This window comes from Poecilia reticulata, chromosome 2, assembly GCF_904066995.2.
Source record: "Poecilia reticulata chromosome 2, P_reticulata-male-v2, whole genome shotgun sequence".
Taxonomy (NCBI): domain Eukaryota; kingdom Metazoa; phylum Chordata; class Actinopteri; order Cyprinodontiformes; family Poeciliidae; genus Poecilia; species Poecilia reticulata.
In genome coordinates, this window is record NC_088831.1 from 36,134,288 (window position 1) to 36,148,591 (window position 14,304).

Here is a 14,304-nt window from a genome sequence, read left to right on the forward strand (position 1 = left end):
CACTAAAGCTAGGACTCTGATATACTGCCATTATAATTATGAACCACATAAATCTCACAACAGAAGCTTTGTGCATGCTCAAACTAGCGATGCTGCTATAATGCAAAATGAATAGCGAACAGAGTCCTTGATGCACCAGAGAAGATCTCTCCAAGTCCCTGCAGAAACCAACACTACTGCTTTTTTTTTATTTTTTGCAAATGATTCTCTGGTCAGCCACACAACTACTTTCTGTTATCAATGAAGATGCACAAAGTTTTATTGTTGCCACCCAAGAGAGTAGGTCGTTGAACAATCTGTCACGGGTGCAATCAGAGGTGATCACTGATTTCTAAGAGAAAATGTTCCATTTTCCTTTGACACAAATGGAACCATTTTTGTACAGAAACAAGCTTCTTGAGCTTATTTGCTCTTATAAAGTAATTCATTCACAGTAATAATGCTTATGGAGATTTCTTTGGAAATGCCATCACTAACAATCATGTGTATTAGTATAACTAGCCTCAGAGGTCTACTTAAAAAGCTGCAAGTGGACATTCATGACAAACTGACACATACAATCAGGTCATTTTCAAGAAGAAAATACTCATTGATTTGTTCAGGAAAAAAGTGTTAACATTGTTATTTACACAAGATCAATAGTATTTTCCTTTAAAAGCAATCAAGCCTGGCCTGAAAACGTATTGTTTCTCAATGCCTACCTCATGATGCCTTACTCCTACATATAATTAGGACATCCTGTAGGTGTATTGTCACATATAGCGTGTACTTTGCTTGTTTGACAAGGTGAATAGATGGGCCTCATATAATATTTATACATTTCTGAAAATATGTTGCAGTTTTAGTCTCCTGGTTATTCCCTAATGTTGCCACAAGTGAGGGCAAAAAACATTTCTATCAGTTCACTGGGTATGTTGGCATCTAACCGAGAGTAAATTCAAGAAGTCATGTCTACTTCTTTTCACTGTAAATGACTTATTTTGAGGAGAAATGCTTTCCTCTTGAATTATTAAAATCTACTGTCCTTGGGAGTCGGAAAAAAAAGCATAGACAGGTTGGTGATATTTTCCACACCAGAACTGCATTGTCTTTTTTTAAGCTATCCTAGAAAATTTAACTTCAGCCAGAAATGGCATAATGCTTTTGCAAAAAAAAATTGGATGATAAATAGCATCTTTCTTTTCCATACCCATATTACAAACCAAACAAACATGACACTTAACTGTCTTGTGAATTGAACACTGATTATCACTTGACCTTTTGCACCTGTTTGGGAGATGGAGTATATTAGATACCAAGGGAACATTTTTTTCAAGGGCCGTCTGGTGATGCCAGACAACTGAGTCAGAGATTTTCCTCTCCTGCTGTTTTTGTGGGTTGCTCCCAGTCTGCAGGGGTCTGTAAATATCAAACAGGTTCTTAGGAAGATAGGAAGTCAAGGTTAGAGGTCTATTTCACCAGATGCTGGTTCTGATGGAAATGTGTCCAAATCCACAGTGCTTCACATTTTTTTGCATATGCAACTGGACAGCCACATAACGAGCAAAGTGCCTATATATGCACATTTTTATATTTTCAGTTCAGTCTATAATGCTTCTAAAAACAGCCCGAGCGCTTAAAATAAAACAAAAAACAGCCATTTTTTGACAATAAGTTGATGTTTTTTGGTGTCTGGAAGATGAGCCGTTTCAAGAACCTGCTGATTGTTGAGAAACATTGCGCCATTACTTCGTAATCCCAGCAAAGCAGAGCCTGTCACCTAGCAACCCAAGTGGAGCTCCTGCATCTTTGGTCAGCTGGTTTTTACCACTGGGTGCACTGTACAATGGCTGCTGGAAAAGACAAGTGTTTGGTTGTTGTCTTACTATTCAGAAGCCACTTGATGCATTCTTGTTGGTTGTACAGGAGAATCCATTTCTGCTTTTCAAAGATGTATAATTGCACATCCAGTTTGCAGCCATTTTCACGTGCGAGTGTAAACATTGAGCTGTGGCTTGTGGTCAACTGCAGATTATTTTGACTGAGGTCACAACAGGCCCTAAAATATCTCGTTCTGAGAGGAGCACAAAGTAGGATCCTTTCAAAATGGTCAGATTAGAAACTCCTTACCTAAGAGTGATTTTGTGAGGAGGAAAAAAAGTAATGAACATGTTTTTCATAGACCGATCCCAACCTTTTCAAGGAAACATAATAGTCCACCTTTAAAGGATCCCCTCCTAACCTTTTGGTGCCTGACACCACAGCATACCTTCAGGGGTGGACTGTAGTGAAATCCATGCCTTGATAGGTCAGTGCAGTCTTGGCCACAAAATAAGAGCCAACAGTTGATTTGGCAGGTGGTCATAATGTTATGCCTCAGCAATACATAGGATTCTAACTGTAAACATTAGCATAATGAGATGCACAGTACGGCACAACGGGGCTAATACAGATGCATCTAAATTATTTTATCCCACCAACAGACAGTGGAAGGCAGAGGTGGGAATAGATTTCTGACAGCAATCTGATTTCAGTCACACATGACAAATATTGCTGCTCCCAGTGTAAGTGCTGCCAGTCTTCTTTATATTGATCCAAAAATCTAATTTTTGTCAATATAAAAATGTCAACATTAACACATTCATGACTGCCATTTCAATTTCACTGCACATAGATGTCTTTTTCTGGGCTGTCAGATTGCTTACCATGTTGTCTTTCTCTGTTTGTTTTCTGTTTCAGTGGTGTTGCTGGATACAACGTCTGTGCTTGGAGAGCTGGGATGGAAGACGTATCCAATAAATGGGGTAAGAACAGCGCCTCTGTTTGCTTTTGGTCTTACTGTACAGTTTGCCTAGTTCAAAACATTGCCACTGCAACTTTAATGAGGTCAATTATAGTGATGTGAACTGTCTTAGTGGCCTCTTTCATTTATTCCTTCCTCTTGCATCAGGGTCTTCTTTTCACATGGGGAAACGCTGTAATTCAGTGGTAGATAATGAATCGGTGTCCCTTAGGAAGTTTCCTATTTGTTGTTCCTCACCTATGAAGGTCTGTCATTGGCCTCAATTTATCTCCAAGTGTTCTTTTCAGTCTTTAAATGTTGCCTATTAATAGATCACTATTTAAAATACTTTGGAAATGTTGTGTTATTAAACATTTGAAATCAATTATAATAAAACAAATGTCTCACCATCATTTCTCATTTTATCATCATTTAAAAAGACAATTTAGTGGGAAAGTATGCTCTTCAATCTTGCTTTGAATGTATCATTATCTATTTTTTCTCGGTTAGCTCTAACCTCCCAACATAATTCCCTTTATAGCTTTAAAAATAAGTGCCTCTGGCTCCCAAGGACAATATGCTATTGCCAGCTGATGGGAAGTATTGCCACTGATTGGAAGCTGCAAAGCAGATGCCAGCTTTAGCATTTCTGGTGGTTTGCCAGTCAGTGTTCTCCAAGTGCGTGCAAATGATTTGTATCTTGGCCGTCACTGTTTCCTTGCCTTACCAATGACCTAAAATACATACAAAAGATTTATGTTGGTGGGCATGTCTTTAAGACTTGTATAACCAAGAGTTGTCAGCCAACACCTCTTTATTAGACAACTCAACAGGGTAACAAAAAACATCTTCCTTTCTTACTTCATAGATAAAAAGGGTGTCAAGTTTAAAGGAGATACATTTATACCCAAGGCCCATCGTCTTTCAATTCATTAGGGAACGTCACTTGTTGGCACAGTGTGGTGGGCTTGACTTTAACGGAAAATATGTTAATGTCCCAAGATCCCTTCCATTTCACCTCTAACAATGAGTCATTTTTAGGTAAGCATAGGATGATCTGTTGTTTTCCATATTTACATAAATTATCGCTCAGAAAATGAGCAGCGCTCAAAATGTTGGTTGATACCTTGATGAGGGAACAACTTATTGTGTATTTAAAAACTTTTCTTCATCTTCCCTCTTTATAAGTTGACAAACCAGTGGTTTACCTTCGGTCGGGACCGTCTTTGTTGAAATGACCCAGTAACGGCATGATTACAGGTGCATGCATGTAGGCGAGGAAATGGTACGTCTTTGCAGAGTCAAGAAATAAGGTTAACCTTTTGAACAAATTACACAATATTACACAAGGCACAAACACTTTCACTAAAACATTCTCCGTTTTCTCAGTATACGCGAGTTCAATAGACAATATATCAAGGACTCTTATTTTGAAGTAACAAAGGAAGGGGTCTTTTCAAATAGTAGCTTTTTGAGGGCTCAAGAAACTGCATCAGCTTAGCGACTTCTGTGGATCTATGGTAATGACGGTGCGTATGGTTATTACATGTTAAGACTCTGTTTGACATTTCTGAAACATTTTCTCCAAAATAAATAATTTTTACTATTATCCAAGTTATTGCTGAAATCTGATTCTGTCTCGTGTTTTATGTATTGGCAGACTTTTAATAAAAAGCCAAGATTTATAGGGTCAATTTTGTAACTAAATAAAAACTAATTCATATACTCATTCTAATCTAGAAGTATTTAATTAACTTTTTTTTTCCTGAATATTAATTTAAAATAAAGGGAACATTTAAATAAATTGCAAATTGAATATACTGGGAGTGGAGGAAAGGGACTATAAACTCAATTATTTTTTGTCTTTGGGTTTAGACCTGAAATGATCATATGCTGAGGTGATCTCCACCTTTCTGCCCTAGAACGTTCTGTGTTTCTGCATCCCTTTCCTCATGGCCCTCAGTGGCCCATATCAGGGTTATAGATGTGATTACATCATGTAGGTCATGGTGACAGCCGCCCACAGCGGCAAGGAAAGGAGAGAGAAAGAGGCAACTGCCTCCATGATTAAGCTGTCAGTCGTCTCCTCTCCTCACTCATCCTCAATCCTCCAACTTACTATTAATATTTAAGCCATCGAGGTGAGAGGGCCTGGGGGAAGGTGTGCAGATCCGGAGTGGTAAAATAGTTCAAAATCCCCATCACTAACTGGGAGCCAGTAGGAGTAAGTCAATCTCCAACATATTAGACACAGCCCCGGTATCAGTCCAATACAGCAGCCTACCTATCTGACACATACAGTTGTTGTAGTTTTGGAAACGCGCTGCTGTCAGTCTGTCCTGCCTAGAGCACATTTTTAAAGGATTTCATAAGCAGTAACTTCTTTATTATGATGTCCTGATGATGGCTGTGAGAAATTATAGATGGTCATATAATGTCAAATTCAAGGTGAAGTGAAGGTGTGTAGCTGCGGAAGAGTTTGATCAAATAACAGTAACTTTTTACAGCAGAAGTGTAGAATTGGCAGTGATGAACTGGCATTGAGTTTCCTGCAAAAGTATCAATACCACGTAAACTTCTTCAAAGTTTGTCAGGTTGCGCGTACAAATTTCCGGTGGAATGTAATCTGATAGACCAGCACAGAGCAGTGGATGATTGTGAAGCTGAAAATAAAAACGGTGCATAGTTTCTCGAAAAAAATGTGAAATATGTGGCGTTCGGCCTCCCGTATTATATGCTTTGTAGAAATCTGGAAAGTTGTAAGTCTGAAGAAATACTTCGAGTTTCTGTGTCTGGACTTTGAATAGACCATTCTAGGACTCTCTAATGTTTTGTAAAACGCTATTCTACCTTTCCTGAACTAAAACATTCAACGCGATCATATCACCATCTTTCACAATGGGTATAGTGTGTTCAGTGTGATAAATAATGTTTTCCACCATGCTGAATTTTATTTGTAGGCCATTGTTTAATTTTGGTCTCATATGGCCAGAGCATCTTCTTTCATGTGTTTAGATGAAGTTCAATTTTCTGATTTGATGTGTTTTGATTGAAAAAAGTATATATTTATATCCATAGTCACGGTATGAGCACAGGGTAAGAGGGTAAAGCAATTAAACTAAAAACATAATGCAATGTTCAACCATGACAATTGCTTGTGTGATCTTGTGATGGGCCAGTGACCTATACACACCTCTTGCTTATTGGTAGCTGGCATGTTCTATCAAAACCTGTGAGTCTGAACTGGTTAAACAAGGTGTATAAAAGAAAAGCAAAACAAAAAGAAACTGCATGTTAGCCTTTTCTTTTGCTGCTTCTCTTTGGTGCCAGTTTTGCAAGAAGTTGTGGATAAGATAGTTTTGAAAAAAGTTTATTAGCAATTCTGAATTGTAAATTCCTGACTTCAGGCATACTTGTGTGCAATTATCACACTTTTCTCAGAAAACTTTTAATTAAAGTGAAAATTGCACTGGAAAGTCTGAAATACTTCAGTTAATTATTGTGATTGGTGTCCCACCATCCGCACATCGTGTGTTTCTGTAGCTCCACATCTTAGACATCAGAACCAAACTGAAAAGCCGCCAGCAGATGTTTACTCACTGCAAACAAAATCAAACATTTTTGCCATGGCTGTATTTTGTGCCAAGGTGCCCTTTTTCTGCCTTATTCCTGCCTTGCTTAGATAGTAAATAGATCTGTTTCAACTATCCGCAAGGGAAACCAACCAAAGTGGCTCACTTGTTAATGACGTGAATGCGAGCATTTCCTCTGAGTTGGTAAACACATTCAACCTCAAAGGCTCCAGCCATTAAATCTGTGCATACTGAACGAAAATCTCACTCAAGGCTATTGAAATCTTTTCTAGCAGAACTTGATAAATGTGGAGTGGAGAAGACAAAGGGCGTGCTGATTTATTATTGGCTAATGTGTTGGGAGATTTTTATGTGGGAAAGATATGTTTTTTATAATGTTTTGTGCTACCAGTTTCGTAAATAGTTATGAAGCACAAGGTATCAGGGGTGGACAAAAGACAAAAAGGATGAGAATAGGAAGAAGGCTGCTTTGGTATATGCATGCAGCCACAATAAGCTTCAGTCAGTGGGCAAATACAGTGCTGAAATATGCATGAGTCCTTTTCCCAGTGGTGAGTGGTGGTGTGGGAAGGGGAGTGAAGCAGTGAATGGAGCAGCTTATTTATTAAATTACATAAAAAGGCTTTAAGGGATTAGGAATGCCTAATGTTGCCTTTTGTTTTCACTAATGCACGCTGAGAAAAACAGGTTGGAGCCCAGAAAAAGGGTTGTCCATCATGAAAGCAGGGGGTAATCCTATTTTCATTTATTGTTTGAGATTTCAAGCAGTGGATAAATTCATCCCCCACAAAAAAAAATACCCAAAGGCCACTTTGCAACAAGGAAAAATGTCTCATGATTATGTGTGAAGAATATGCATCCTGTATTGCATTGTGGAGCAGTGTATAAAGCGCTGTCACACAGCTTTCTAGATTGCAAATGTATAAATTTATAACATTCTGCATGTTGGAAAAACAAGCAGATTATATGGAACATCAACTGTGTCATGTTTTTAAAGCTTCTGTGTAACTTTCAAAGTGCTCCCTGTTGGAATAGTGCATATGGATTAGGATGTGCAGCCAAATGAGTCGTGCATTTGTCTACAAATGTCAGAGTAAAGTATTCAAATTATCATACAATTATCATCTAATCATTTAATCATCTCGTAAGTCAAGGCATCTGTTATTGTTTTAAACATCCAGCATCCTGAAAGTCCTTAATTGAACTTTGTAGCTTGTTAAAGAATTGTTGAAAAATCTCATATTGGTTATTTTATGCTAAATTAATTTCAAGGACATTCCCGAGTCCTGTGTATTTACAGGTTGCAATTTGCATTGTTTTTAAGTAGATTTTAAACCAACACTTACCCTCCACACAAACAATGCTATGTAAAGAAGACTTTCATAATGTCTGGTTTACGTTTGCTAGAACACTGCTCAGTATAGTAGACTCAACATTTTTGGAAAAACTCGGAGATAGTTGTCTTTCTGGGTATATTTGAATGTCCTTACGCAGTAAGGATATCTTTATGTGACTGTCACACAGGGTGCGAAGCAAGATTTAAAGTGCATTTATTCCAAATCTGCCACCACTGGAGACATCAGCCCTCTTCTGATAAAAGTGGCGTGAAAAGTTTCTAACACGCAGACACACACACACACACACACACACACACACACACACACACACACACAAATTCAAACTGTTTTGTTCAACTGGGACTATTGATGGAGCTAAATGCCGGAGCAATCAAAGTTCGGACCTAAATTCAACTTGATTTGTGTGGCAAGATTTGAAAATTGCTTTGTACAAACTCTCTCCCTCCACTCTCACTGAAAAGCTATTTTACCAATAACAGGTCAAACTTTTCAGCTCTAGATGTGCAAAACTGGTAGAGACAACCAACGCAATTACACATCACAATTTTCAGATTAACACTGGATATTTTTTCCACTACGTCAGAATTATAGTATGTGTCACTCTGTTGATCTATCACAAATTAAGTCCTTATAAAATACACAAGTTTTTAGTTTTAAAGTGACAAAATGCAAAGAGGTCAAATGAGTATAAATACTTTTAAAAAGGAATGTATACAAAAAATAACTAAATGGAACTTGTAGAAAAGAATCTGCCTTTAAAACACTTTGAATGGTTGCAGATGTTTAGAACACAAACTCAGACACAATATCTTGTGAAAATTCAGTAACTGCTGGTCTAAAAAGCAAAATAATAGAAATTAATTTATCATCGTTCGAAACTACAATGCTTTTTATTCGCCTCAGACGTCTGATCTGTTGTTTTCCGAATACCTTGCGGTTTTTCTTTTTTCTCAATCAGGAAGTTTTTACAGTCCTTGTTTTCCACTTTACTTTGATAAGAAAAGACAAAGGCAAAGCTTTACCAATCTTGCAATGGATTATTCACCCTGGAATATATTAAACTAATCTGTATTTTGTGTGAAAGCTTTTTTTATATACTATAGCTGGGCATTGAAAAAAAAAATTTGCAGTTGCAAACAGAGAACATGAGAAATGGATCTGAAGAGAAAAAGATGAATAGAGACAAAATACAATGGAAACGAAAATTGAGACATCCAAAACATCGTCTTAAACATTCCTGCAGGCTTCAAACACCATCTGAAGCCTCTGTACTTTCCCTTAGTCCTAATCCTTAATCTTTTTATTACGATATTTAACCACAGTAATTGATTGCGGCTGCTTGACCTAAGGCTTATCTCAAAGCACTTCCTCCCTCCCTAATACTATTAGCCTTGAGAGTGAGACTGAACAACAGGGAGGAGAGGAGGGAAGAAAATCTGTATGTCAATGTCCTTCATAGCTCAGATAAACTTCTTTAATGTCTGCTGTCGAGTGGTGGCCAGCAGCTTTGTGAGAGAGAGTGAGAGAGGGAGATAAAAAAAAAAGGGGGAGAATAATCCGGAATCATTCCACCTCTCCCCATGGAGGCTCTAATATAAAAAAGGTATGATGATTTAGCACACCAGTGTTCATCTCAGGGACCTCTGCCATAACCAGGCTTAAGCAGTGCTGGGGGATCCCTTAATTGGCTTGTTTCTTGTCAGGGACACGCTGAGGCCAAAATCTAATGCGCTCCACTCGGCATCTTGCTGACAGCAGAACATATCCTGACAGCTTTTTGGGCTAACTCTCACCGTGTGATGAATACAGCGAGACGAGTTAGAGAACGAGTGGGAGGGAGGGACAGCATGGATGCAAATGGAGGGAGGAAGGGAAGACTGACGAGAATATTAGTGCCAAGCTGAATGCAAGCGTTGAATATATGAATATAGAAGGTGGGGGCAGGCAGGAAGAGAACATGAAATATGTTTACTGTAAGAGAGGCTGAGCTTAGACAGTAGGACGTGTTTCTTTTTAACAGTAAATAGCTGAGGAATTACAAACAGGTGAACAGGAAAACCTAAATATCAAATATTTCCATATGTTTGAACTCACCCTAAAAAAAGCTATAAAAAAATAAACATAACTAATCATTGAGTTATTTTTCAAAGTGAATACATAACTTTAAATCACACTTTTTTTTAACACAAAAAAAGTATGATTTAAACCAAATCCAGATACGGTTTTCCATATTATAACACTGTATGTAGTCTATGGATGTAAACGGATATTTCTCATATAGAAAGGATGGCTAGCTGCTTATTGACATTTGTGAGCATAAAGTTCATCTGTTAAAGTTTCCTGTAATGGCAGTTATTGCTGTTTATGTACCTGCTGATGTCCGCAGATCCTATTCGATCAATACCCCCTATAGTTTGGCGGAAGCTGCTTTTTGTGTAGCATTAGCTCAGTAAGGCTTTTTGGGGCCAAAACTCAGACAACAGAGACTGACTGACTGGACAGAGCGTATTTAAATTTTGCTCTAAGACTGATAATTTTGGGGGGGGACCTGAGAATTGCAGAATATTGCATAGCTTCCCACTAATAAATATTCTTATGGTAGGAATCAGAGTGCTGACTCTTGTGCACATTAGAGAAACTGTGCTGATCAGAGCTGAAAATGCAGCTGACCTGAATCCTGCCAGAATTGAACTTTTAAATTACGTCTTCTTGCACTTGGTCATTCACCGCTGTGGTAAATTCCCCTTCATTCCTGCTGCAACCTGGTTTTGAACAGATTTCCCAGTTTTGAACATGAAAATTACTTGGGGAAAGTTGTACAAATTTAAAAACAAAGCAATTGGTGGTATTACACAAACCAAAACCCAAAAAAACAAAAGCAAAGCAAAGGTTGTGATATGTATCTCTTATTTGCAAGGTTCTTTAAAAAAACTGGATATTGTTTCAACAAATCAAGCTGCACAGTGGCGCAGTTGGTAGAGCTGTTGCCTTGCAGCAAGAATGTTCTGGGTTCGATTCCCGGTTTTTCTGCATGGAGTTTTATGTTCTCCCTGTGCACGCGTGGGTTTTCTCCGGGTACTCCGGTTTCCTCCCACAGTCCAAAAACATGACTGTTAGGTTAATAGACCTCTCCAAATTGCCTCTAGGTGTGTGTGTGTGTGCATGGTTGTTTTTGTCCTGTGTGTCTCTGTGTTGCCCTGTGACAAACTGGTGACCTGTCCGGGGTGACCCCGCCTCTCGCCTGGAACATTAGCTGGAGATGGGCACCAGCAACCCTCCTGACCCCACTAAGGGACAAGGGTGCAAAGAAAATGGATGGATGGATGGATGGATGTGTGTGATTCCTACATAACTACTTTTTAAATCTTGCATTATCTCTTTATTTTGAGCCTTGTAGTCTCCACTGTCCCTGAGCGTACAACAATAAAAGGTTTAAAGTCTTTACAGAAAGAAGGACATGTAGTTGTTCCAGTATAATAATAATAAAAAAAATCTTGTCTCCCCTCAATTCTTCCCTTTTTTCAAGCAACCATGCAGAGTTTCATCTTAACCTGCAGTGTTTTTCTCTGGATTATCCGTCTCTACTTCCCTCCTGGCTGACATTTGTCTACAGTACTTGCAGCATTTCAGTAGAAAATTGTCTTTCTTTTCTCTCTGTAAAGTCCAGAACAGCTGCCCATTTTAAAATCAATTATTGTAAAACTATAAAAGATGTTGATAAATATTTAATTACAATAAATCTAGATCCAAGTGACTCAATTTGGCTCCATAAATGAATAGCACTCAGCCACTTGGGAACCTCTGTTTTAGAGATTAAAATTCAGAGTATTTCTTATAGCATATCACTGCAGGAAATGGGGGCTGTAATTGCAGGTTAGCGCTGCTCTTTCTCCCAATCACCTCACAGCTCTGCTTTCTTTTCAGGTTTATGAAAGAAGAATCCTCTCTATTAGCGGCTGAACAGTTACAGAATTTCCAGCAGGAGAGATTATGATTTCCCACTGTGATTGGAAGAATTACATAAAACATGTGATTGAAATCACCTAATCCGGCATTTGTACAAACATTTATCTAGTCTAAAGTAATCAGTCAGATGGTTATGTTTAATCTTTGAAAGCTTATACCTTTCACCAGTTATTGTCAAACTGGTGCTTTGTTCAAGAAATATTCTTGCTCACCAAGAATCTGCATCGTAAATTGTTAAAAGCTTCTTTTTATGTTCCGTGCACAGCAAAGGGCCGATGAGCAAAAGCTAAGAGGTGATCTGCTGACACACATTCTCATAAAAACCGCAATTTATATGTTACATATTTACAACAGGGTCTTTTCATATTTCTTTTTCTCATGTGCAAAACCCAAAATGCATTGAGATTGTCTGCATCCAGAAAACCCAAATATATTTGCACACAGGCATAATCTGTTGTACACTTAAAGGACAGTTCTGTGGCCTATGTAGAGGGAACTTGCCCAGGGTCACGGTGCTTAATCTCTAGTAGGCTGTTTACTGCTGTCTGTTTCACTTGACTTGCATCAGAAAATATAGTGCAGTGACAATGACACATTTCAGCCGTGTTTCACACCAGAACCTCTAATCGGCTGTTCTCTTGCTGCAGTGGCCACTAGCTGATTGTAGCTTTAGAAAAATACATTTTGCTACTGTCAGTTGCCATAACTATTGTATAGAAAACAACTGATTCACAGAATATCAGGTGCTTAAAATAAGTCTTTTTGCAGCAATGTTTCAGTGTCCTGTGTTCCTTATCAAGCTAAATGGCAATATGTCCTTTGACATGTTCCACGTCAGCAGAACAAAAGGCCTTTACACATCTTTAAAATATAATTTACCAGAGCAGCTTTAGAAATTGTACTGTGCAATTTTAAAAGTAAACAAATCTGTCTTAAATTCTCTTACCAACAAGTCTGAGTGTGTATTAGCATTTGCTATTGCTCAGGGAGGAGACTTTTTCTGTCACCTCCTAAACATCTTTCTTTGTCTCCCGGATTATACGTATTTGATTGAAACAGGATTTTCCTTTGCAGCTGTCTATATAGTCCTGTAATAGCTTTGTGCCTAGCAGAGCAATCGCAGTGCTCCATCAAGCTCTGACACATCCATTTGTCACACTCTCTGTGGTCAGATAGAAAACCAAGGAAAGATGCACACATCCACACTGTTGTGCAGAGAAAACGGCATCACTCCATGAATTGTGTCGTAGTCCGTACTACAAATGGTCTTATCATATTTTGATGTCGCTTACAAAAATGAATCTTCACTGGTGATTGTGTTTGGACATGAACATGCTGTGACCCGCTGAAAGGCGTTGAAGAAAATGCAACGTGAAACTTTGAAATGAAAAAGGAAATGTTCCGAACTGAGATGGATCAGCACCAAGCCTAAAACTGATATTCAGCTGGGCGGATGGAGTCAGAAAACAGACGAAATAAAACAGGAGGCACATTGATTGATCTTCGCACAATTTCCCTACTATATCCAGAGCGTGGGGTCCTGTCAGATTTTTTTCCTTCGGTTCAGCTGAACCTAAATATTTTCTGTAGGTTTTACGCCATGTGTTTTGGGTTATTTACCTCTTGTAAGGTCCCAATCATTGCAGCTTCTCAACCTTACACAACAGCGAAATTTGGTATTTTCCTCACTAAACAAAACAGGAAAAAAATGTACGATTTATATAGTATTTTTATTGTGTTACTATTCTTCTTGCAGAGTGCATTTAAATGTGATATGTTCTGTAATACTAAAAAGAAATTAGGATTTGTGGGTTTTTTTTATTTACCTAAAATTGTCAAGTGGTGAGCTTTTAATTTAACTTTGATGATCGGGAGTGGACTTACTACTTGAGATTTCACTTGAACAAATTTCATATTCTGATCAATCTTATCAATCCAATCTTATCTATGTGGTAAATATATTTATTACATTAATGGTATGTGATTCTTGTTGTTTTTTTTCCTCTTAAAGCAGGAACTACACAATACAATACTACTTTCTTTTCCTGAGTTTACAACTTTTGGTCCAATTTGTTTGTTCCACTTTGGAAACTTATACTTGTTTCCTACTGCTTTAATTTAATATCTTTGTGCAAAGGGTTCATTTCAACTTGGCTAGCCTACTGTGCTGTCCCAGTTCAACATTTTCTATAATTTTGCTTGCAAATCTCAGAAAATACATTTTCTGATTCATGGAAAAGCTCTATATCGCTTTGCATTAACCATGAACCTCAATTAAATAGCTGGTGAAAGGCATGAATCCTGGCACGTTGAAAATTGAAGTGATTTCCATATTTAAAAGGTCAGATGATTTGCAGCGAATTAAAAGCTTATCCATATTCACTATTGGAATTGACAAGGGTGGGCAGAGATCCTCCACTTTTTATGAATAACATTTTAGAGACTTCCTCTTCTTCAAGATGCATAGATTTGGGAATGGTGATCAAGAAAGTTGTGGCAATTATGTATTTATAGGGATTAAAGTAACCTTCAAAAGTGTATTAAAATACTAAATGGCCACCGGCAGACTGAGAGAGGACACAGGATGTGTGAAGTGTACTAGTTTAATAGGAGTGAGGATCAAAGC

At 38.0% G+C, this 14,304-nt stretch overlaps 1 protein-coding gene across 1 annotated transcript in view; it reads left to right on the forward strand.

The window, feature by feature from the left end:
• The window catches only part of epha6 (eph receptor A6), a 194,824-nt gene that overhangs the window by 12,044 nt on the left and 168,476 nt on the right, over positions 1 to 14,304 (forward strand). The window contains exon 2 of the mRNA XM_008403535.3: positions 2,719 to 2,783. Coding sequence (XP_008401757.1) covers positions 2,719 to 2,783 — 65 coding nt within the window. The remainder of the gene's footprint in view (positions 1 to 2,718; positions 2,784 to 14,304) is intronic.